The sequence below is a fragment of the Triplophysa dalaica genome, chromosome 14 (assembly GCF_015846415.1).
Source record: "Triplophysa dalaica isolate WHDGS20190420 chromosome 14, ASM1584641v1, whole genome shotgun sequence".
NCBI lineage: Eukaryota > Metazoa > Chordata > Actinopteri > Cypriniformes > Nemacheilidae > Triplophysa > Triplophysa dalaica.
In genome coordinates, this window is record NC_079555.1 from 19,249,546 (window position 1) to 19,275,376 (window position 25,831).

At 39.1% G+C, this 25,831-nt stretch overlaps 1 protein-coding gene across 2 annotated transcripts in view; it reads right to left on the bottom strand.

The window, feature by feature from the left end:
• Positions 1 to 471: 471 nt before the first annotated feature.
• The window catches only part of spon1a (spondin 1a), a 121,327-nt gene continuing 95,967 nt past the window's right edge, over positions 472 to 25,831 (bottom strand). The window contains exons 8-16 of one of the 2 annotated variants that reach the window (XM_056766733.1): positions 18,692 to 18,890; positions 12,154 to 12,294; positions 10,025 to 10,100; positions 8,915 to 9,097; positions 6,041 to 6,211; positions 5,465 to 5,632; positions 4,228 to 4,392; positions 3,786 to 4,052; positions 472 to 2,725 (exon numbers count right to left, since the gene is read on the bottom strand). In XM_056766733.1, the coding sequence (XP_056622711.1) occupies positions 2,562 to 2,725; positions 3,786 to 4,052; positions 4,228 to 4,392; positions 5,465 to 5,632; positions 6,041 to 6,211; positions 8,915 to 9,097; positions 10,025 to 10,100; positions 12,154 to 12,294; positions 18,692 to 18,890 (1,534 nt within the window). In that variant the 3' untranslated portion in view covers positions 472 to 2,561. Of the gene's footprint in view, positions 2,726 to 3,785; positions 4,053 to 4,227; positions 4,393 to 5,464; positions 5,633 to 6,040; positions 6,212 to 8,914; positions 9,098 to 10,024; positions 10,101 to 12,153; positions 12,295 to 18,691; positions 18,894 to 25,831 lie in introns of both variants that reach the window. The other variant, XM_056766732.1, reaches the window with a different exon arrangement.

Consider the following 25,831-nt stretch of genomic DNA (forward strand, 5'->3'; position numbering starts at 1 on the left):
ACCCTTCACCAAACCCTTACCCTGTAGTAAGTATGTGTGGTTGGTTTTTATTACTCAGTACTTAAATGTATAATTACACTGTAAGGCATTGCAAAAACGTATAACCTATAAGCTATAACACTTTATAAAGTTGAATTAACTAAAAAAAGAAGTTACCTGTCTGCCTTAAAAGATTTAGTTGAACCAAAAAGTTTTTACAGCGAAGGAACATAGGAAAAGTTTTTTTGCAAGATTATTTGGTGTTTAAACTAAAAGGGACAAGCATAACTCGAAATAAAAAAGGTTTCAAATGTTAACATTCATACGGGAGCACAAGATCAGTTCAAAGCTAATAATGGAGACCTTTTAGTGCGGTATTACTGCATGTGCACATATAATACCACGATATTATCTAAAAATAGCATGAAATCCACAAAGCACACGTGTTAGCTACATGTTAACAATACTTTAGTCAAATGACCAGGCCGTTAATTAGGCACTTTGTCACATTTCCTTTTATTGTAAAGGTGAAATATTCAAAAAATATGAATCATGTCAGTTGAACAGGGAAGAGAGATCACTACAAAACATCTACGCAAGGCTTTGGCAAGAAGAATAAAAAAATCTTAGGAAAAACTTAGGAAAGCCTCCTACATTGAAAAAGAAAATCCATCAAACTAAACATATTCCCATTTAAATGTCTTACACTAGGGTATAAAGTCATTACAGATCCGTGAGTCCTAGACATGATTTCATACATGAGACATATAAAACTCTGGAATGGCTGGTTGTATGTGCTTTTAGTCTTATGAATATTACACATGAAAGAAATCATCACAGCAGACGATAGAAACATTTCATTAATGATGTGAACTGGCTTAAAGCATTTTCATTACTCAAGAATACATTTTCCCACAACAAGTTAACAGAAATCTTGCAAAATGAGTACATTTGGTCTGAATACATGACAATACTACTGGGCAAATAACATGTTTTAATCGAACCAATGACCTGCTTTTGAGGCTTGATTTACAAAAGCAGTAAACGGTATGGTACAGGCAAAATCCCTTAAATGTATTTATTTGTTTGTTTCTTCTTTAAAAAAAAACTGAAAATAGTTAATGCTACAGTTGCCCCCTAATCAGTTTCTTGGCACTTAAAATTGAATGAATGTCAATATATTGCATAACCAAATATCAAACACAGTGGCACTGATGAAGTTGATAAAACAATGCGCATACTAAATACAAAAGTATTCCAACATTATTTGGTTAGGGTTAGTTGAAAATGTCTATAGCAGGGGTGTCACAATATAAGGGGATTGACAATGAGCATGGATTTCATGGAGATTATTACACACAAAGTACGTATGTGATATTAATGATATCGTACATTTTTCAGCCCCAGTATCTGTATGACACCCGATATTGACCACACGGTTAACGTGTAACTATGAGGTGGCTATTTCGTATGCACTCATATAAAGTATATCATATGTAAATGTGATCTGTGATAAGATTGATGTGAATTATTTAGTCTACGATTATCATAATGTATAGTAAAAATCAGATATGGTGTGACAGCCATTGCAAACTGCAAATGATCACGTTACAAAAACAGCTGAAAATGATATATTGTGGGCTTATTATTTGCTTACTAATGCCACTTGCTTTGATAATTGATCATTTATTGCAGAGGTGTCCAATCCTGCTCCCGGAGGGCCACTGACCTGCAAAGTTTAGCCTCAACCCCAACACAACTTTTTCATTGGAGTGTCCAAATGTCTGGTATAGTAGAGGAACTGAGTGACACTAAGAATAAAAAATGAATGTTCCTTATTCAAATGTCAGGAGATACCAAAATGAACAGAAGAGCAAAGTTTAGACGTAATTTTGTAAGCAATTGTGTAATATATTCTACTGAAAATACCCCATTTTTGGTAATTGTAACATTATAATGCACTTGAATAAATGATTTGCATGCATGTAAAGCAGCTCTTCTGATCATTTTGATTCCAGATCATAATGGTGCTAATCGTTGGGAACTTGTCAGAGGTGTATGTTGAGTAGAGACTATAGACTGTGTATGTAATAATCTTTCTGAGCGCTGACATTTATTGACGAGTGACTTGACGTGACAATTTGACTTCAAAAGTCATTACTGTGTGGGATGTCGTGCGTATATTACTGTGCATATGAGTGTGAATGAAGGTGGTGTTTGGAGTATAAAATGAGAAATTTGTTTTGCTTTTCATGTGAGAACAATTTAATCTTTAATACGCCATGGTCGTTCTCGTGAAAAATCCATCTTCAAAATAACTTCTCTCTTTAAAGCTCCTCAAAGGGCTGTTAATCTCAAGTAGTAATGCATATTAATCTGAATTTTTTTACAGTGCGTGGCTCTCAGTACCCTTCTGGGTTTCTCATTTTGTTTCAGGCGAGGCAGGGCCTGGGTCACTATAAATGCTAGAAAATAAAAACGAACAGAGTAGCTTCTGCAGCTGGACAACAGCACAGAGAGTGTGCCACAGTCTGTCCACAATCTGGATGGCGTCCCGTCCCATACGGCTGTGCAGCACAGCCCTAGCAGGGATGAACATTGCAGGCCCGAATCTCTTTTCGGTCCTTGCAGCTGATTAGTTGTACATTCTTGAATCTCTTCTTGGCTGTCATCAGACGCTCCTGGATCCCTCCACCACACAGCTTGGTGCAGTCAGTCCAGCTAGACCATGACTTCATTTTACATCCTTCAGAAGCATATATACACAGAATACAACTGTTGTCAGTGCGAGACGGATCATTCATTATTAAATATTGTTGCAAAACATCTTTATAGGTTCAATGCAGTTCGTTGCCTCCATTTGAAATCTTATGATGCATATGAAGAGTTTGGTTCCAAAATGCTAAAATCATGTTTTTATCATGCTATCATGTTTTAATTGTGTTTCATCGTGTTACTATAGTTAGCTGTATTTTGGGGGTTATTATGTCTTAAATCAAAACAAACCAACTGCAGTTTGATTGATATCAATTGCAATGCACAATAAAAAAACTTTTTAGATTTTTTAGTTATCTCAGAGTACCTGTGATGCGAAGATGTACATATAATCTAAATCACTAATGTCTGTTACAGGGATTTTTCGTTGTTGATTTCCTAATAAACAGCATCAGTGTTATTCTCTTATTGGCTTTGATTTACTTCAAAAACATCGGTATCTGCAGTGGTGATGTAATTTTGATCAGAAATGTGACATTGCACGTTCACCACACATATATTTTATGATTGTGTTTTAACTAGACAATTCTTGAGTGACTTAAGCAAATATTTGTTTGGCCCCATAAATGTGTCCCATAGTTTCACTCTTAAAGATATTATCTTTTACTATGAATGCCCCAAAACATGCTCTCTTGAAAATGTTGTTAATTTTTTTATTTTAATACGAAAAAGGGTGAAATCCCCTTTCCAATTTCCAATTTTCATTGCCGAAGTTAAGTCAATTGTTTTATCTCTGAGACTTGTATATAACAAAAAATGTGTAACCTATTTGACCTATTAAGGTGATTGATTTACAGATAGGAATTTATTTTAGTGATATTTTTATGTATTTATTTATTTTGATTTATTATTATTATTTTTTCATTTATTTGACAATTTTATATACGTAAACCTCGATTAATATATGATTTTCTTTAAATAAAGTAATTATTTACAATTTGTAAAGTTATGAAGATGTTTTTTGCTGATCGTATTCGGTATGTATGTAAATATGTAAGTTCTGCATTATAATAAAAAAAAAAAATGTTAACCTGCAAGCTCATCCGTGCTCTCCTCCCTCCCCTGTTTGTTCCTCTTCTTCTTGCGCTCTTCTTTGCGTCTCCTTCTCTCTTCGCTGTTGGCTCCACCTTGGCTACATTTCTTGATCTTGCACCTCTTTCTCTGTACAGTCTCGGGGCATGACTCGCCTCCAAACTGAGGCTCCAGCAAGATCTGACGACTGCGAATCATGTGACCCTTTCCACAGGCCTTATTACACTCCGACCACACCGTCCACTCTGACATCACACACTCCATTGCTAGAGAATAGAGAATATTCAAGCTGAGGAATGTGACAGGAAGTGTTTAAATACTTTAAAACATAAACGATACTTTGCGGTGAAAGATATAATGTGTGTTCATGTATTTAACTGAACATACAGTATGCTTAAATGAACAGAGACCATGCTGGACAAAAGAGGCTGGTTAACTCACGGCACTCTGGCAGCATGCATTTTTCCATCTGTTCCAGCTCCTCGTTGCATTCCCCTAGCTCCGCAGGTGATTTTAGAATGCGCTGACGTTCCCGTGTGCCTTTACCACATGTCACACTGCAGTCGCTCCAGTCCGACCACGGTGAGAGTAAACATGGGATTGTATCTACACAAACAACTCGACATCAATACTCTAGAAAACACTACAATTTTCAAAACGTATTGATACATAAAACGTGTTTTATTTTAGCTATCTTTAATTTCATTATTTATTTAGGCATTTAGCAGATACGTTCAACCAAACAAAATAAGTGGAGCAACGCAGGGATATATTTGAATGAGGCAAAAACTCTGTCCTTAGAGACATGAGAATTGGTAGAGAAATATGTGCTAGAAGGGGAAACAGGAATGTATTTCTTCTTCTTTTTATTTAAAATGCAATCATTAAATGCAAATCATAAATTGTCTCAGTGTTCTGTGTAAATATGTTAATGCATGTGTGCTAGAGTGGTTATAATGTTTGCCTCAATAATTTATGTCATTGTTGCACAGTTATTTTCCATTGGACTGTTATTATCAGTAGGTGGTGGCTGATTTGAAAAGATTTAATTAACTTAATTAGCTTTTGTATTTATTAATATTATTAATTTTAAATAGGACAGAGGGGGCAGACAGGAGAATGGGGGGCAAGACATGACACAGATCAGACTCGAACCCGGGTTCCCGTGAGCCCACGACTCATACAGTATATACAAGTCATACAAATGCATGTGCACTGACCACTGTGCTACATCTCGGATAGTATTCATTCTTTTCTATGATTAATTAAGATATATGAATTAATACATTATATATTTTATTACAGTTTTTATTATGATTTTATTGCAGCTGAATCCACTTTTTGTGCCGATTTCGATTTTTTTCACTAAATTATTACATGTTTTCAAAGAGAGGAATCATGCTAAATAATAACAATCTCAATATTAGCCGAAACAATTGTATTAGTGTTTATGTTTTTGTCATCATGTGGCAGCCTTAGCATGTGTTGATGAATTAATTTGGCCTAGCTTGCCTTTGAATATTTTACTGGCTGCATGTGAATTGTTTAGGTGCATGTTTATTGTGTACTATGTTAATGAGGAATTGTGTGTGTAAACAATTTAATGTACGTGTGTATTCTTTGTGGCAATGTACATAAATATGTTAAAGTGGGTTAACATGTTTGCATTTGCACTTACGGCATTCTGGCATCATACACTTGCCAATCTCCACCACTTCAGCCCCACAGATGGAGCCGTCAGATGGGGGCATTTTTACCATGCGCTCCCTTCGTTTCATGCCGAGCCCACAGGTGGCACTGCAGGCATCCCATTCGCCCCATTCAGTAACCAAGCAACTGCTTGGAGCTATAAACATAAACAAGTTAATATAGTGTGATAGACGGACATTCAAAAGTAGTCATGTATTCTGATAAAACAATGCTTACTCTACGAATAAATTGGAAATATAGAACAGATTCTAACAGGTGGCACCACCCCAGCATGCAACGCGGAGTAACATACATTAGCTTTAAAATTCTCTATAACTCGCTAGTTGATCATTTCTAGTGCATTTTGTGAAAAGACATTTAACGATATGATGTTGACTTATAGGGAAACCTGGCAAAAAAGTAGAACATTTTACATTTAACAGCAATTCCTTAAATCTGAAGCCAATGCTGATAAATCGCTGAATTTGTCAGAGTAAAAATGTGTAAAATGTGTTAAACTAAAGAAAAAATATAATAAATCTGCTGTGTCCAACAAAATACCCACAGCAGTCGTCATTGACAGTGCAGGGCTCCGACTCCTCAGTCGAATGTGTACAAGCAAAGCCGTCATCAGGAAACTGTTTGACATAGCGCTCCCTAGATCGCACCCCGGCGCCACACGACACGCTGCATGTTGACCACGTTATCCATTCAGACATCATGCATGTGGACGCATCTGTGGAATTCAAAGTTGACATATTTATTTATGTTCTTGTTCACATGTTTTTTCCTTAGCAAAAAATGTTAAGGAACTACTCAACTCTCAACTTTATTTATATAGAGCTTTTTACAATTTTCATTGTTACGAAGCAGCTGTACATGAGACATATTGAATATAAGCAAATCAATTAAAGTTATATACCTGTAAAAAAAAACAAAGGTGAAAACACAGAAGACAGACATACCCACATACAAACGCTCCACACACAAAATATGCACACGTACTAACACACACAGACATAGACACACACACATGGACGGACACAGAGCCAAGCACGCAAACACACACACACAGACACGCACGCATCCACAGTGAAATCACAAATTAAAGATAAAGGAGAGAGAAACACAGGTCAAATATTAAACAGACTATAAATTCCTATATGCAATATTAATTATGTAAAACTTTAAAATTCGAATTCTAAAGGAGCCCCCCAGTCAGGCAAATAGTGCAAAACAGTATGCAAACACTGGCGAGGAACCCAAAACTCAAATCGAGAAACAACAACCAGGGGATTCCAGTTCCCCTCTGGCAAAAGCTTCTGCCTCTGCACAAGCTCGACAGTGCTTGCACAACAAGGCTAAATAAAAATATATAAACTAACTAATAAGCTTTTTTTTTTAAATCATGTTTTCTACGGTTCAGACTGCTTCTCGTGAGTTTAGCAGGTTATTGTGTTCCAAAACACAAATGCCACCCAAAGTAGGTTTATTTATTACAGTATGTTGTATTTTATTTAATTTTGCACAGGTTAATGTGACACTATTATTTACTTATTAAAAAGAATTAATATATAAAATTATTCTAACAATAATCTTTGCTCTACCATTGTGATAGATATATTCAGGATGTATTCCGGAGGCTTTCTCACTAAACGCAGGCGACAATATACTGCGTAATCATGAATGATTAATATAACCTCATCAGTCATACGGCCAAGATTAATCTTTTATGGGGCACTTCCCGTTCTCCCCTCTCAAATTATAGACATATGTTCTGTTTGATAAACCGTAGCTTATCCGTAGCAAACACACCATCCCCTAGGGCCAACTCTATGTCATCCCACTCACATGATAATCAATCGACAACGGCTGTCAACAGTTCATTAAACAATAAGGGAAGCCCACCCACCTGTCCACCCACAACTATGTGTTTTGTCTTAGACAGTAGCTCTGTTTGTTCACAATGGATACACAATTCTCAAGGATAACATTATTATTAAGCCAGGTGCTGGATTCAAAAAACGTTCTTAAGAAGAAAATTCTGCCAAACTGACGTATCTTATTTTTTTCTCACGATTGATTTACAAAGCATATGTCATATTATTCTTATGAAAAAATTAAGATTTTTAAAGAAATTATTTGATTTGATTATTTGATTGAAATTATTTCTTAAGAAGGATCATTCTTACAAACTTGCTATAATTTATCAAGGTAACAATCTTATATGTTGTCTTAAAGCGGCCGTAACACAAGTGGTTTCTGCAAATCTCATATTAATCTTGAGTACCTATAGAGTAGTATTGCATACTTCGTATCTTCGAAGAGTATTTAGTTTGATCACATTTATAAAAGATAAATACAGCTGTACGATTATTTCAGAAAGCATACGGCGCGTGTGGGGGGGAGGGGTTGGTTGAACTAAAGCAGGTGCGTACCCATTGTCAACAAAACACAGACATCAGTTTCACTCACCGCTTGCAGTTCATGTCTGGCGTCTTTTGCAAATGCAGTGAACAAACAAACACCTGAACTTCACAAACATATGCTCTCTCTCTCTCTCTCTCCTGCACACAAGTGAAAGTGACCTCTGCGCATGCTCTTTCTCCTGCTCTCCTTGCTGCCACGTGGGCGTGCCGCATGTTTTTGCTGGAGAATTGTCCAATAAGAGGCCAAGAAAAATTGTTACGAAACAGTTTTATATGTTCCAAAAAATTTATCTGAAACCTCTACGATCGCTGGGGGAGTATTTCGAGTACAGAAATACTATGTTATACGCCCAACTCGTTTTTTGACAAGTTAACCTTGTTAAGCATGAGAAGACAGCCCGTTTAACATTGTAAAGAAATCAGAATGCATGAAACACCGCTGCACGGTCGCTTTAAGAACAGTTTCGTAAATCCAGGTCCCCACCAGTTTCAATGATGGTCAGTCTGGGTTACCACCCATTCCAAATTGAACCAGGTATAGGTATTAAGAAATAAGCTAAAGAGGATAATTTTTTATTTTTATTTTTAAGTTTTAATTCTAGGCTGTTGTGTTTTATTAAAATAGGGCATTTTTAGATCTGGTCACTTCATGCGTTACTGTTCCATTTACATTTGACAACATGGGTCTCAGCTGAACGGATATAAATCAGATCTTTTATTCGTCTATACATCTTAAGTGATCTTGGCCCTAAGCACTTTTTACACGTCAAAGACCGTTTCAATAAATATGAACGTTGCCGTGGATTTTGGCGGGTGCACACTCTACGATCAAATCTGTGCGTACGCACACTTTATAAATGAGGCCCCTGGTCTTTTTCTCGAAAGGAGTGAACAAGTGTTAATGGGCAAATAGATGTCTTGTTATGAAATAATCATGTCCCTGTGAGCTTTAAAGCCCCACATGATTTGTATATTTATTACTGGGCTAATTTGGTGAGTGTGATTCTGACCTTCATCACTACAGCCGGGCCCCATGCAGGGCTCAAAGTCCTGTGTGTGTGGACACGGTACGCTGAGATCCAGCTGGGCCTTCAGCATCCTCTGCCTCATCCTCTTTCCCTTCTCACATGTTGAGGAGCTGCATGCCGACCACGGAGACCAGTTTGAGTAGATACAAGTCTCTGGAGTATCATCTGAGAGCAAAGACATGAATTAATGCTGTATTCAGCTCATAAGAATATTTTAGTCTGTGAACATTATGGTAACTCATAACGGTGTATAGAAACGGCCCCTAGGTATAAGTTTAACCCTTAGAGACACATTAAGTCATTCCCTGCCAGCCTCATACCGTTGCCAGCCTACGGTAGCGTTTTTTAACATTTTCACCCAACTTTAATGGCTCACAGTAAATTTTCTGTAAAGAATATATGGACAAACAATATGTCCAATGAAAGAACAGAATAAACCGTTTTCTATATCTTCAATTGTTCGTTTTTTATCACTCAGTATATGAGAGTAGGTTTCTTCGAAATTTTTTATTAAACAGCTGAGATAATTAACGTTTTTTGTCAAAGATTCCACCCAGATTTCACAATCATTAAAAAACGCTAAAACATATACGTTCTAGGTTCTGGGATTCTGTACTTCTGGCAACTTTTTTTTGAAAAGGCTGCTGGGGAATGAGTTAAATAGCCAATCCACCATGGCGCAAGAGCAACTGGCTCTTAAAGGGAATGAGAGATGAGACTCTGATTCGTTTACTGCGCAATCAGTTTATTCGCTTGGGCGCGCTGACCGTTTTACTTTCCTTAAACAAGCAAAAGTGGATTCGGACACACCCTGAGTGCACTTTCGCCCTTGCGCTTTAGACTATACACTTAGACTGTGAAAATAGGGCTCATAGAGTCACATACAGGTTTTGATGTGGATGAATTTCTCTTTTTCAAAAGTCTAAACCAAAAGTGCATAAAATCGTTTTATCATTTGGCTAAGTTTTGAATGTTAGGGAGAACATATGACACTGAATCAAACTGCAAGGAACACCAGTTTCGTCCGGTTGGATCGGGTGATTTGGAATATTGTAAATTCTTCCTATGATGATGAGATAAATAATTGCAAACCTTCTTCTTTCTCCTCCTGGGCAATGTCAGCCACAATGTCATCCACATTATCTGGCACAATGTTGCACTGCTCACCCTACAGACAAAGCAAAACAACTTAGAGTATAGTTACAACTCAAACTTTCAATCCGAGTTTAAATGACATCCCTCTTTCATTTCTATTGTGCTCAACATGAATGGGATTCCAGACTGAAAAAAGGAAATGGTAACAATGAATATACTTTTTCCTCATATCCCATCTAATTTCCATACAGTCTCATTCAAACTAACTTCCCTGCAATAGAGGACGCATGACTTTCAGAACACTAAAAAACGTTGTGCCATTTCTGTAACAACCCAGTAAGTTGGGTTAAAATATATTTCAAATTTCAACTGTCGCCCGGGCCACTTCTGACAGATGAGAGGTAAGCTAATATTAATAATAATGTGTGTATGTGTATACACAGTATATACATATATATATATATATATATATATATACATACATGTTTGTATGCCGTGTCCCTGTCTACTGTTTTTATAATATGCATGACTCTCGATGTAAACACTTGCTTTTATAACCAACCTATTTCAAACGTTGATAAAAAATAATTGTTTATTTTTGCTATGTTTTTCTTTGGTTTTTCCTGGCCTTCTTAGATATTTGGCGGAGCACTTTTTTATGAGTTTTTATGAACCAGCGGAAGCGCCAGGGCTCCGAACAGGAATATTCCAATGACGAGTGTGTTTATGTTATTTTGTTACATTTATTACTTTTATCATATTTTTTTGCAAAAAGCAGCAAATATATATTTTTGGTGTTCACCGACCAAAACAAGAGGGTGCTTGCCTTAGACGCAGTTTCGTTTTCTGTTATTAACAGACTTGCAGCAATGGGCTTCATTGACAAGCTTTCAATATATTTATCTATCTTTTAGAGAGATGATATGCGAAGGAAATGGGAAATGGGAGCCTGAAGCCTTAACTGACAAATATGTAGGTAAGAGATAATGTCTGAAAACTTATTTTTTGACATTTAAACAAATATGTAATGAAACATGTACGTAATAATAAATTAATATAATCTATCATATGACACGTGAACTAACATTGTGTACTAATTTTCACATTTAAAGTCAAAAGGAAAAGTGTGCTTGTAATGTACATTATTTTTGACGATACAGCTTAATTATAAATAATTATTGTAATATTATTATTATTATTATTATTATTATTAATAATAATGTGTGCATATTCACTAAAGATAATATATGTTTATTGGTTGGAACAAACATCATTCAGTATCAGGAGGAGCAATGAAAGACCTTCATGTTCTGCAGCTTGGGGATAAAACCAGTTCCTCTTAAGTCTTCGTTATTGTGGGAAGCATGATGCTAAAGGAAGAAGATCGTCTTTAAGCAGTTGATATGTTTGTTTGTTTGTTTATTTACATTTTGTAGTATGCCAAGCCTGGTGGTGCTGCTGTTTGGTAGCTTTTGCTGAGGTATTTTATAATTGTATGAGCTTTCAGCTAGACTAGCCTCTGTTCTGTTTATTTATTTATTTGATTCTTGTAAATTATTACTTAATTGCTAGTAACTTTATGATAAAAGGAAGTACATTAATAAAACAACTGAAACCAAAACATATTGTATTGGTAATAAAGAATTATAAAGGTTTTTCTATCTAGTGCATTATTTGTTTACACTTCAATAAAATAATAAGAAATAAAATGGCCAAAAATAATAGACAACAGATATAACAATAACAATAAAATAATAAATAACTTGTTGGCAAAAATGACCCAACAAATTAGTTATTTCATAACCCAAATGTTGGGTTAAATTTGTAACCCAATACATTGGGATAGATAACACAACAATGGGTCTGTGCTATAGTAACACAGCATTGGGTTACTTGCCGGGTCCATTTTAACCCACCTGTTTTTAGTGAGTATACTTCTAGGGCACTGTTGTGATATGCTGGCTCCATAAATTTGTACAATCTGTGGTTGCAGAGTTATTTTAGCTCTCACTTGTTGACTTTTATGACATAAATAATCCAGAATTGTTTGGCACAGTTATAAAAGCTCAAGTGTAAGAGCATCTTCTTTGAAATTGAATAATTTGAGAAGAAATAAAGGAACAGACCTTGCGAGCAATTCTTTCCAAGACAATCCTTGCCACGGGAGTAATAGCACCACCCTCTGGGTCGTAGAAAGGGCTCTGAGGGTTGTCTAAACTTGTTAGGGGCCGAATCTTTTCCTGGGGATCTGCAGGCTTGTTGGGGGACTGTGGCGAATAAAATAAGTGATGATGTTAATGAAAAATGACATTTTATTCAAGTCTGAAATCTTTTAAGATTTTCACCATGTTATTTCACCTGTAGCAAGTAATAAACAAAAATCCTCTCCTTGAACTGCCGCCTTAACGTGGTGGAGGGGTTTGAGTACCCGAAAGACCATAGGAGCTACGTTGTCTGGGGCTATATGCCCCTGGTAGGGTCTCCCAAGGCAAACAGGTCCTAGGCGACGGGTCAGACCAAGAGCGGTTCAAAAACCCTTATGATGACAACAAATTCGAGGACCGTGACATCGCCCGGCATGGCGCAGCTGGGGCCCCACCCTGGAGCCAGGCCCGGGGTTGTGGCTCGTATGCACGCACCTGGTGGTCGGCCCTTCCCCCATGGGGTCCGGCCGGGCTCAGCCCGAAGGAGCGACGTGGGCCCACCCTCCCGTGGACCCACCACCTACAGGAGGGACCGTAAGGGGCCGGTGCAAGTGGATCGAGTGGTGGTCGAAGGCGGGGGCCTCGACAACCCGATCCCTGGACGCGGAATCTAGCTCTAGGGACATGGAACGTCACCTCTCTGACGGGGAAGGAGCCGGAGATTGTGCGTGAGGTTCAGAGATTCCGACTAGAGATAGACACGGCTTGGGCTCTGGAACCACACTCCTCGAGGCAGGATGGACTCTTCACCACTCTGGAGTTGCCCAGGGTGAGAGGCGGCGGGCTGGTGTGGGTTTGCTTATAGCCCCCCAGCTCAGCCGGCATGTGTTGGAGTTTACCCCGGTGAACGAGAGGGTCGCTTCCCTGCGCCTTCGGGTCGGGGATAGGTCTCTTACTGTCGTTTGTGCCTAGGGGCCAAATGGCAGTGTAGAGTACCCTGCCTTCTTGGAGCCTCTGGGAGGGGTGCTGGAGGGGCGTGATTGGGAGGAGCGGCCCACCTGATCTGAACCCGAGTGGTGTTCTGTTATTGGACTTCTGTGCTAGTTACAGTTTGGTCATAACAAACACCATGTTCAAGCATAAGGGTGTCCATCAGTGCACATGGCACCAGGACACCCTTGGCCGGAGGTCAATGATCGACTTCGTGGTTGTTGCATCTGACCTACGGCCGTATGTCTTGGACACTCGAGTGAAGAGAGGGGCTGAGCTGTCAACCGATCACCACCTGGTGGTGAGTTGGATCCGATGGCGGGGGAGGAAGCTGGACAGACTCGGCAGACCCAAACGTACTGTGAGGGTCTGTTGGGAACGTTTGGCCGAATTTCCACCTCCGGCAGAGCTTCGACCAGATCCCTAGGGAGTCTGGAGATATTGAGTCCGAGTGGACCATGTTCTCCACCTCCATTGTCAATGCAGCCACTCGGAGCTGTGGCCGTAAGGTCTCCGGTGCCTGTCGAGGCGGCAATCCCCGAACCCGGTGGTGGACACCGGAAGTAAGGGATGCCGTCAAGCTGAAGAAGGTGTCCTATCGGGCCTGGCTGGCTTGTGGGACTCCCGAGGCAGCTGACAGGTACCGACAGGCCAAGCGGACTGCAGCCCGGGTGGTTGGGGAGGCAAAAACTCGGGCCTGGGAGGAGTTCGGTGAGGCCATGGAGAAAGACTATCGGTCGGCCTCGAAGAGATTCTGGCAAACCGTCCGGTGCCTCAGGAGGGGGAAGCAGTGCCCTACCAACGCTGTTTACAGTGGAGGGAGGCAGCTGTTGACCTCGACCGGGGATATCTTCATGCGGTGGAAGGAATACTTCGAGGATCTCCTCAATCCCGCCGTCACGTCTTCCATTGAGGAAGCAGAGGCCGAGGGCTCGGAGGTGGGCTCGCCCATCACCCGGGCTGAAGTGACCGAGGTAGTCAAGAAACTCCTCGATGGCAGGGCACCGGGGGTGGATGAGATCCGCCCTGAGTACCTCAAGTCTCTGGATGTTGTGGGGCTGTCTTGGTTGACACGCCTCTGCAGCATCACGTGGCGGTCAGGGACAGTGCCCTTGGACTGGCAGACCGGGGTGGTGGTCCCTCTTTTTAAGAAGGGTACCGGAGGGTCTGCTCCAACTATCGGGGGATCACACTTCTCAGCCTCCCCGGGAAAGTCTATGCCAGGGTACTGGAGAGGAGAATCCGGCCAATGGGAGAACCTCGGATTCAGGAGGAACAGTGTGGTTTCTGTCCCAGTCGTGGAACACTGGACACGCTCTATACCCTCTCCAGGGTGCTGGAGGGTTCATGGGAGTTTGCCCAACCAATCCAAATGTGTTTTGTGGATTTGGAGAAGGCATTCGACTGTGTCCCTCGCGGCATCTTGTGGAGGGTGCTCCGGGAGTATGGGATTCGGGACCCTTTGCTAAGGGCTATCCGGTCCCTGTACGACCGGAGCAGGAGCTTGGTTTGCATTGCCGGCAGTAAGTCAGACTTGTTCCCGGTGCATGTTGGACTCCGGCAGGGCTGCCCTTTGTCGCTGGTTCTGTTCATAATTTTTATGGACAGAATTTCTTGGCGCAGCCGGGGGCCAGAGGGCGTCGGGTTTGGGGACCACACGATTTCATCTCTGCTCTTTGCGGATGATGTCATCGTGCTGGCCCCATCAGATCAGGACCTTCAGCATGCACTGGGACGGTTTGCAGCCGAGTTTGAAGCGGCTGGGATGAGAATCAGCAACTCCAAATCTGAGGCCATGGTTCTCAGTCGGATAAGGGTGGTGTGCTCACTTCAGGTAGGTGGTGAGTTCCTGCCTCAAGTGGAGGAGTTCAAGTATCTGGGGGTCTTGTTCACGAGTGCGGGAAGGATGGAACGGGAGATTGACAGACGGATCGGTGCAGCTTCTGCAGTAATGCAGTCGCTGTACCAGTCTGTCGTGGTAAAGAAGGAGCTGAGCCGCAAGGCGAAGCTCTCGATTTACCGGTCAATCTACGTTCCTACTCTCACCTATGGTCATGAGCTGTGGGTCATGACCGAAAGGACAAGATCCCGGATACAGGCGGCCGAAATGAGCTTTCTCCGCAGGGTGGTCGGGCGATCCCTTAGAGATAGGGTGAGAAACTCGGTCACTCGGGTGGAGCTCAGAGTAGATCCGCTGCTCCTCCACATCGAGAGGGGCCAGCTGAGGTGGCTCGGGCATCTTTTCCGGATGCCCCCTGGACGCCTTCCCGGGAAGGTGTTCCGGGCATGCCCCACCGGGCCTGGGAACGCCTCGGTGTCCCCCCGGAAGAGCTGGAAGAAGTGTCTAGGGAGAGGGAAGTCTGGGCATCCCTGCCTAGACTGCTGCCCCTGCGACCCGGCCCCGGATAAGCGGAAGAAAATGGATGGATGGATGATGTTAATGAACAATGACATTTTATTCAAGTCTGAAATCTTTTAAGATTTTTACCATGTTATTTCACCTGTAACAAGTAATAAACAAAAATGTCATGCATTGTAACAAATTAGTGCTGCATGCATAATATTACTGTTTCAGAAGCCATACATAAAAGCAGTAACATAACACTCCAAATCAAAGGAAAAGTTTATCAAAACTATTTTGTCACCATCCAGCAATTAAGCACTGTATAGTTTCAAGTTCCATGTCCATGGTATGATGAATTTTAGTTAGTTTGTCATTAAGTTTCTACATTTAAAACAATAAGGGAAGATAATCAGGCCAAATTCTCCCATTTACCTAACAAGTAAAGTCCCGAATGTCATGATGGTTGGACAGATTTTCTGAGAATTTCCTGGACTATGAGTGTTCTAATAGTCACTGAATCCATTCGGGAGAACATCGGGCCTCACTGAACTCGAAATGTAAATAGGCCTGTCATTTATGTTGAATAATTTATTTGAACACTTCACTTTTTTGTGAAATAGGCTCATTCTCAAACTCCCCCAGAGTTATTAAGCTGAGTTTTACCGTTTTGGAATCTATTCAGCCGATCTCCGGGTCTGGCGATAGCACTTTTAGCATAGCTTAGCATAGATCATTGAATCTTATTAGACCAGTAGCGTCGTGTTCCAAAATTATCAAACTAGTTATATTGTGTGCTAAGACGTGTGCTAAGAACAGAAGAGTCAAGTATTAAATAGGAAAAATATTGAAACTCTTTGGTCATTTTTGAACGCGATGATACTGGTATAATTGGATTCAATGAGCTATGCTGAGCTATGCTAAGCTATGCTAAGCTATGCTAAAAGTGCTATCGCCAGACCCGGCAAATCAGCTGAATAGATTCCAAAATGTTAAAACTCAAACGTATTAACTCTGGAGTTAGAGAAAGAGCCTATTTCCAAAAACGTGGAGTGTTCCTTTAAAAGATTGTAAATCTCTAAAGAGGAAAACAATAGTGACATTTGAATTGACTTTGAATAATTAATACACTATTAGACAATTTTGTTTATTTTAGCACATTCTACATTGCTTTTCCTCATTTAGAGAAAGAGATTAGTTCCACAGTCAACAACAGCAAGGTTATTTACAGAGGTGGAACACAGCACACACAGCTGGGTGTGCAATACAAATTACATTGAATCAAACCAAATAGTCAGAAATACAAGGTTATAATTGGACCATTATAGTTAAAGGGATTTTCTGGGTTCAGTACAACATAACAAAAGAGTTTACTCACTCTTGTGTTTCTGTATGACTTTTTACTATATCGTGCAAAAAGGGAAACTTTAAAAAATGTGCGGGTCGCTCCTGTGCTAGTAGTGGTTCTCGACCAGGGGGGCGCAGAGGTACTGCAGCTGGGGCACGACGGTTCTCTGAAACCTTTGGAACTCGATCGCGAATGCACGGAAGAATGCGACTGCAAATTGACGGAGGGCAATGTTCCGTCTGAAGCTACACGGGTGAGTGGCCACGCAGACTCATTGTAAGTCCCGCTCAGTGCAATTTTAAGCTGCAAACAAAAGCTTAATATCTACAAAGTAGGCAAACGTCCACTCAGGAAGTAACAGCAATTACCTCTACATTATCTTAAGTTTAAAGTTTGTTAGCAGAGGCCAAACAGTAGGAGCAAAAGTATAAATTCTCGGTTGTCATTATTTAAAAAAATGATGGAAGTGCAGTTCATCATGAAAGGCAGGTAAGTGACAAATGACATTCAAGGTACATACAGATGGATATCTGAACCATATACTTAAACAGCAGAAACTCTGGTAAACTGCAGTAAAATTCTTAGATACTATCGTGTTTTTGAACTTTACTATAGTACACAGTGTTTATCAATTTACTAAAAGGGCACTACACTTTTCAATAGCAAATATTATAGTTCACTAAAGTATTTTTTGTCTGAGTGTTCAATTTAACGGGACATTTATTTATATTACAGCCGTGCAGACCAATTTGATGCAGTGTGTGGCGTATGGTCTGAGCACTGACAGGCTGACCACCCCACTCCTTCAACCTCTGCAGCAATGCTGGCAGCACTCATATGTCTATTTCCCAAAGACAAGCTCTGGATATGGCCACCATGCTGCAGCTCGGTTTCAGGCTCTTGGCAATCATCTTATAGCCTTGGCCATCTTTATGTAGAGAAAGTTCTTTGCCATGAGGTGCCATGTTGAACTTGTAACACTAATGAATCACATGACATCGGGGAGAGGGGAAATGTGAATCAGAGATTTTCACTTAGGGATGTACTCCCTTTTGTTGCCAGCGGGTACTGCAAATTTACACTGATATATCATATGAAATAAGTTAAATATGCCATAAAAACCTGATAAAAAGAGGCTGGTTAGATTTTTCTACACAATTGTTTCATGCCAACTCATGCATGATGTTTTGTGGTGCACTCATAAAAGTATGACGCTTTTTAACAATATCTTTTTAAGGTATACATTAACCCTATAAACCTCCATTGTGAATAGTGTATACACATTAAAAAACTAATTATTTAAATAATTGATATGGTTTTATATGAAATTCCACCACCTCAGAGATAAATTATAAAGACAGGGATCACCTTGATATTATTTTCAGTATTATTTTCTACTGAAATGATGGCACCTCATGCAGACTGAACATACACCAGCAGATGGCAGACATAAGCTGCAGCCGTGAATGTGTTGTCTCCGTGGACCACTGCCAAATTGCTATTTATTCATTTATTTTTAAAAATTTTTTTAAATTTACTCATATTTACTAAAGACTTGAGGGACGGATGCCTGCCAAGAAACAACACACACATGCAGCTCACTAAAGTCACAGCTTTGATACAATCAATCAAAGTTTCACTTTCCCATCCAGTCAATTTTAATTTTTTAAACCTGTCACTGATATTGACAGCGAATGTTTAGTCCAAAATCTGAAAAAACATTCAATGTATAGGATTTTTAATGGAAAGGAATGCAGGATATCATTTCTTTGGTTTAAGTTATGTAAAATGGCAATATTCAAAGGTTTTGGTTACTAATCAAATCTCTTACGAGTACGAACCTCGTAAGTGACCCCACTGTCTGTCCCCGCGTCCCAGGGGATGAGGTCCTGGATCACCTTCTGTACCCAACCACATTCTCTGGTGCAGAGATCCTCTGAGGACAGACCTACATTCCAGTCAGGACTTGGACCCAGCATGGTCAGAAAAGACATCAGGTGACGTGTGCGGTCCACTGAGAACTCAGCCGAGGGAGCCGCTCTTCTGAAGGACATAGACAAAACACAAAATCAGATTTATATAATGCCAAATTAGGAGACATGGCACATATACAGTATGAGCAAGAAAAACAGAACAGATGGGTACATTTCCAAAAAGATGTCAAAAGCACAACCAGAACATTTTTAACTCCGTAATTAAAAATAAAATAAAAATTGTGCTTAAAGAGTACATATCATGAGATCATGAAAATTACATTTCATGCAGTGTCTAATGTTGCCGTGTTTGAAAGTAAGCAGTCTGCCAAGTTGTAAATTCGAAGGTGAATGAATAACAAAGTTATTGGCTTAGAAAAAAGGGAGTCGACTCTGAATCACCCAAACGAGTCGTCCCTAGTCCGGGTAAGGGGTTGAGAAGAGACTTTAATTAAAAAAAAACATGCAGGGGGTAACATAACAGGACAAGGGAAAATCGTAATGGATAAACAGGAACAAAGACTACACTAGACAAGACTAAGACAACACTTGAATTAAACTACAAATAACTGGACTAGACTAGACTAAACTAAAATAAACAAGACACAGGAACTACATAACACAATTCAAAATGAACCAGCACAGGACAGAAAACACAGGGGGATTATAAAGGGATAAAATCATTATAATAAATAATTAACGATCATTATTGAGGAAACAAGGGTGCAGGGACAAAGATGAGACCGGAGAGAGATTATGGAAGGCTATAAGAGCCATAATTGCCTCTCTCAACACAAAGCACAAGGCTCTGTCATGATCCTGCCACTAGATCAACAGAAACATGTCATGATGGGGCAGAATCATGACTCCTATGTACATAAACCTGTTGATGGACACTCCATAGACCAGAGCAGGACTTTAAGAATCATCCTTAGTTATGTACTCTCTAAAGAAAATAATAACTACAAGAACTATTATGTGGTTTCATTATGATAATATTTTCATTACATAAGTGATTTAATTGCAACTGTGTTCAGAGTGCTGGGAGCAAGCGGCTTTTATGCTAAACGGCGTCAGGTGATCTCAATCAGCATTAGCTGCCGGGCCGCTTCCCAGGTGACGCTGATCCCAGATCGGCACCTCGTCACAATACATATATTTCCCAACCACAGTACCAGCATGGTTCATTTGTCCCTTATCACCGCAGTGGTAAAAAAATCCTAATGAGTAAATAGGTGTAACATTTAATAAACAGAGTGTTACTCTGCAGAAGAAGATGGTAGAGGGGTATTTACGAACCCAATAGGTGCAGGCTTCTGCTCTTTGTTCTCAAAGTGGGATCCTTTCATTCCCACTGCTATGATATTCTGTAATCATAATACCACTTATCCGTAATTACACCACTATACCGCTCTCTTTATCTCTCTCTCTCCATTACTAATGCAACAGACAGCAATCAGAGAAACAGTCACTGTTTGTCTGGGGGAAACTAGTTATTTTCCTAAGGAAACAATCTCCCCTCTGAATCTACATTACGCAAAAAGAAAAACCATTAGAGATTGTCTCTACATAAATATGTGTTACTATATTAATTTTTTATAAACTTAAGCATAGAAATAGTCACCGTTAGTTTGAAACTAGTGATGTCCACAAGCGGATTTCCCTTCTAAATCTATACAAAAACATAAGCTTCTTTTTTTTGCTTAATATTTCTTTGGTTAAATGGCACACAGGCCTTACAATTAAACTTTCCATTATCTAAACCTTATATCAGCATGAATTTAAACTCACTTTTTATTTGCTAAAGACTTTTCTAATTCGAAACTACATGTAGTACACAATACTACCATATGGGCAACAGTTTTCTCATATTCATGAAAAATCTTAGCAAAGAGTTAATCCTAGTGACAAAATTCTTAGAAATGTGGGCGTTACCCCTTAAAGTTACAGAAAATATTTTAGATAAGAAAAAAGTAATTCATAAAGCATTTTAACACTTAAAAGAGCTCCAAAGGTCAAAAAGTTTAGGAGTTGTGAGGAGGACTTTCAAGAGACTTAAGAGTTTCTTTAGCAGCAGAGAAAATGGACGAAACGCGAAAAGTGAAAAGAAATGTGTTGCATACATGACAATTTCCATATTACTTTCAAGGTTTATCAGATTTCTTTTAATTGTTTTTGTGTGTGCTCAACTGTTTTTCTTGGTTTTGGTTTTCTTGTACCGCTGCTTTCATGCAATGCAAAATGTAAAAGCGCTTTAATACATTGAACTTAATGACAGTGAGTTAATAAAACACATTAGATCGCGCAGGATTCATGTTTGTGACCGATCCTAGAAGAGACACGCTAACATCTCCAAGACAGCGCAAAATGCCATAGTGCCAGAAATAGAAGGAATTAACATATTTGGCAACTAAAGAAATGCATCTATGCAGCAGAGATCATTTCGTTCTGTCACATCGGTCAAAATCTGATCACACAAACAATAACGGCACTTACATCAACGTCACTGTTCATTTTCTATCAAATACATTGTTGATTTGCTCAGCATGGTAAAATATATGTATGTACACTCGCAAATACATATCTATTGTGCATTTGTGCACGTGAGTAACTGAAAAAAATTTGTTATGAAATTTCAAACTAACGACCCCATACTTAACCATGCACTTTCTTCCTTCTTGGACAAACAACCAATCTTAAAAAGACTATGTCATACATAGCAACAGGATCAGCCCTGCCTCCTTACTAAATAAAAGTTTTTGTCTTTTCCTAGCATAAAGTGTCTCTCAGATTGGTCCTCAATCGCTTTAAGAGCTAAGTCTGCTACGTAGAAGTTTTAAAGCTAAATTTAAAGCTTTCTTAGAGGAGTCTTAGAAGCTTTAAAGAATACGGGCCCTGATTACTTTAAAACAAGGTTTACAGTTGGTGCAACAGAATCATTAAATAAACCTTGATTTAATCTAGATTTAAGACTGATCCTTGTTGGTGCAGCCTACCCTAAGTATATGAATTGTAACTTTGCTAATTGTAATTAATCAAACCTATAGTTATAAAACTATACGTTCGTCTGTTTACTGACATCTTTGAAGTAGGCTACGAACAGTCCACTGATGAGTCTCCTGTTACTGGGTGTGAGTGTATCTAAATAGATGCCTATAGCTATAGGACAGATTTGACTATCTTTGTCTACCCTGATAATAAATAAGAAATAGACAGAGGGTTATAGCATTATTCGAAAACAAATGTAGTGCATGCATAAAAGTATTTTAGTGTCACTCATGTACAGGCTTTTTTCCCCAGTTCTCAAGTTTTTTTTTTTGCTCTATTCATTAAAATGTGAAGGTGTCTGAAGCAGATTCTGTCTAATTGTAAGCACAGGCCCACATCACACACGTTTCACTGTCAAAAATCATCCCAATCGCCTCTTCTGTTGTGTATCTCCTCTTAAGTATGTTTTTTTGTAATTTATTTGCTTGCCCAAAAACTCTCTAAACTCCCGCTGCACGAAAACAGCAGCTCCGTAACTACCAGTTCAGACGATACATTGCCGTGATATACCATATAAATTGTTTTGATAGCAAAAAAGGTTGCAGAGTTATGGTAAAAGGAATAACGCTTGGTAGGATATGTGAGCGACGAGACATGCAGTTAAATAGGGTTAACAGTAATCATTCACTCTGTAGTTGAAGCAGTATATTTTAAAATGCCACAGGAGAACTGGCTCTCCCGGTTGAATCTGGTCTCTCCCAAGGGATTTTTTTCTCCACTCTTATACACATACATACATATATAATGGAGTTTTGTTTCCTTTCCACCGTTGCCACTGGCTTACTCACTGGGAGACCTCAAATATAACCTGACAAATAATTATAAAAATTCCAACATAAAATACAAATTAAAAATGAATTAGCACAAAATTGACCTAAATGAACCAGAATCTCAATTTATATTTACACAAAAACAAAACACACAAACATGAAGTAAACTGTCAATGTCACATTAACAGTGACAGAATTTCATACTATTATATTTGTCCGCAGGTTTCTGTAACCCACCACCAATCCCCCAACACCTCCCCCCCAGCGATCCATTGCCTGACAGTTATATCTCTCTTTTGTGTTTGTCCAATGTGGCTGTCAGAGATAAAGTTAACCCCTCAGAGAATGCGTGTCAGGCTCCCTCAGTAGGCTGGACCACCAGGCATGAATTACAGAGTCAAATATTCATACATGTTCCTAGAGTGAGTGTGGGTTGCTCTTCGTCAATAAACTACTGTTTTAAACTGACCAAACAATATGTGAACAATGCACACAGTTTAATATATACTCTCATTTATATGCAGTACATTCTAATGTAACTAATTATTCCATGCTATGCATTTGAAATAATAAATACTGATGTAAAAGGTAGCACCGCCTGCATGACATGTAACTTAAGCTGACAAACACAGATACACACATATGCTTTATAACAACGCTGTACAATTCAGTATTTATTAGGCTACATGTCAATATTAGTTAACGACAGGAAAGGAAAGTCTGAAAGGAAAGTCATATCTTAATTTTCTCCTTAAGAGAAACTGAAAGCCTCCCACTTTATAACACACACACACACACACACATTCAAACAAATCACGCAGCTAATTAGAGAGATTGCTTGCATTGACAACCCATTATTTTATTTCCGCCTGTCAGCGCACTGCTAATAAACTCATGTCAAGTCTTTCAGGGCTCCTGGAAACTTCATACAGCTATTCAAAACATATGGCTATTGAGGAGCAGACCTGCAGAGAAGATGAGAGGGAAAAGAAATGTTGAACATCTATCCTCTCTCAGACAGAAACCACCGTTACAGAGTCAAATGATAGCATCTGTTTTATTCTGCAGTGGGAGGAAAGACATTTATAGCTCTGGTCTCAAGCACTTCTGGCTTCATTCGGAGAATTTCATGACACTCTGAGTTCATTCAGAAGCAATTTCCCATCTACTCTCAAGTCCTAATGCGACCAAATATACTCGGTGAGCTGAACACATCACAATAAAAGTGAAAGTCTCTGTTAAGGGATTCTGTGCACATTGACCAATTTAGATCACATAAATGTTAAATGAGGGTAAAGTAGAGAACTTTAGGCACACAGACGTATTGTATTGCAGGCGGTATCTGGTATTCATGGAGAAAGACATGATTCTATATACTTAACTTTGTAAAAAGCTACAAAAGGGACATATTGGATATTTTACATATTTTTATTTATTGTTTAAATGCAGAGCAAATGTACATGTTTGCTAAAGTCTCCCACCCCTCAGAAAATATCCCACATATGTCTTAGTAGTTTCAGAAGAGAGCTGGATGACAAAATCATTCATTTTAGATCTCTAAAATTGAACTGTATGTCAAAAACATGTCTAATTTTTTTTAATTTAGATTTTTTTGATATTCACATTTTTTAAAATGTAGAGTTTTAATGTCTGCTTTGGTTTATGTAGTGTCCAATAAAATTAAGTATGTACAAGGTGAAAAAACACTTTCATTTTCGAATAATAGGCAGTTATTATTACCTTACTTCTTGACCGACTCTCAAATGATTCTTTTGGTGATTCATCTGTCTAACCCCTCCTTTCTGTCAGCCCATTCTGATCTGATTGGTTAGCTGGTCTAGTCTGCTGTGGTGGTCTACCGCAAAGTGTTGTAAATGAAAAGTCAACTCCATTTTACTAAAGCCAATAACTTTGTTATTTGTTCACTTTCGGTTGTACAACTTGGCAGACTGCTTAAATTCATACACAACAACATTACACACTGCATTGGACATACTTTTAAGTACATTGTAATACTTACTCTTTAATATCAGTTCATTTTTGTGATAAGATGAGAGGAGCGTTGTTCTAAATATTCTGCACACACTTTCTTGTGTCCCTTTGCAAAATGTAAAAGCCCATGATTTTACTGACAGGCAGATTGAATAGGTCAAAATGACGTTTTAAACTGTATGTGTCGCAAGGTTGCCATTAACCTTGATGGAATAAACATCTCTGGCAAACACATCAGTCAGCGGCACACTTAAATAGGCAAATAAACACACACACACATCAAAGATTCCAACAGGCATTGAGAAGAACAAATTAACATATGATGAAAATTGCTTTTTTATAAATCTTTTGAAAATGATTTTCATCACAATGTAGTTTGATATTTGTGAGTGTACCGTATAATCACAAATGTACTAACATTATGTTAAAGAGTACGTAACATGAGATCATGAAAATGACGTTTCATGCAGTCTGTTATGTTTTAAGTGTTTGAAAGTAAGCTGTCTGCCAAGTTGTAAGTTCGAAGGTGAATAAATAACGAAGTTATTTGCTTATAAAAATGAGAGTCGACTCTGAATCACACAAACGAGCCGTGGATGCATATCTACGTTACTAAACATAAACGTGGTTCTGAGACTGCCGGAAAAACTTATGTCTCCTCCCCCAAATACTGTCGCTCGTTCGTGTATCATGTCTAGTGTCTGTGTTCTACGGTGTGAAACTAAGTTCGTCTTATTTCAGCTACCAAAGCAAGAACGTCTGAGGGAAAAATGGTTACAATTAATTTTTCAAAGAATACCGAAGGAGTATAACACAAGTATATAGGGTTGTACTGTGCGCGCGTCATTTCACAGATGATTGCTTTGATAATCTTGGTGCGTTCAGTGCATGATATGTGAAACGACGATCCTTGAGAGAGGGGGAATACCAACTCTATTTGGACCTTTTAGCTCCACCGAGTCCCAACCTGTAAGTGTGACTTTAGATATTTGTCTGAACTTCAAGAAATATTTTCGTACCTTATGTCTGTGTTTAGTTAAGGCATATAACGCTAACATTAGCATGTAGCGTTATTTCTGGGGTGTTACAGTTTGTTTATCTTGCTATTTACTCGGCTGATTTAATTGTTCAATCCATGAATTCTCAAAGTATTTGTTTCAAGAACAAAGTCGAGTACTATCTGTATTGTAATAACATC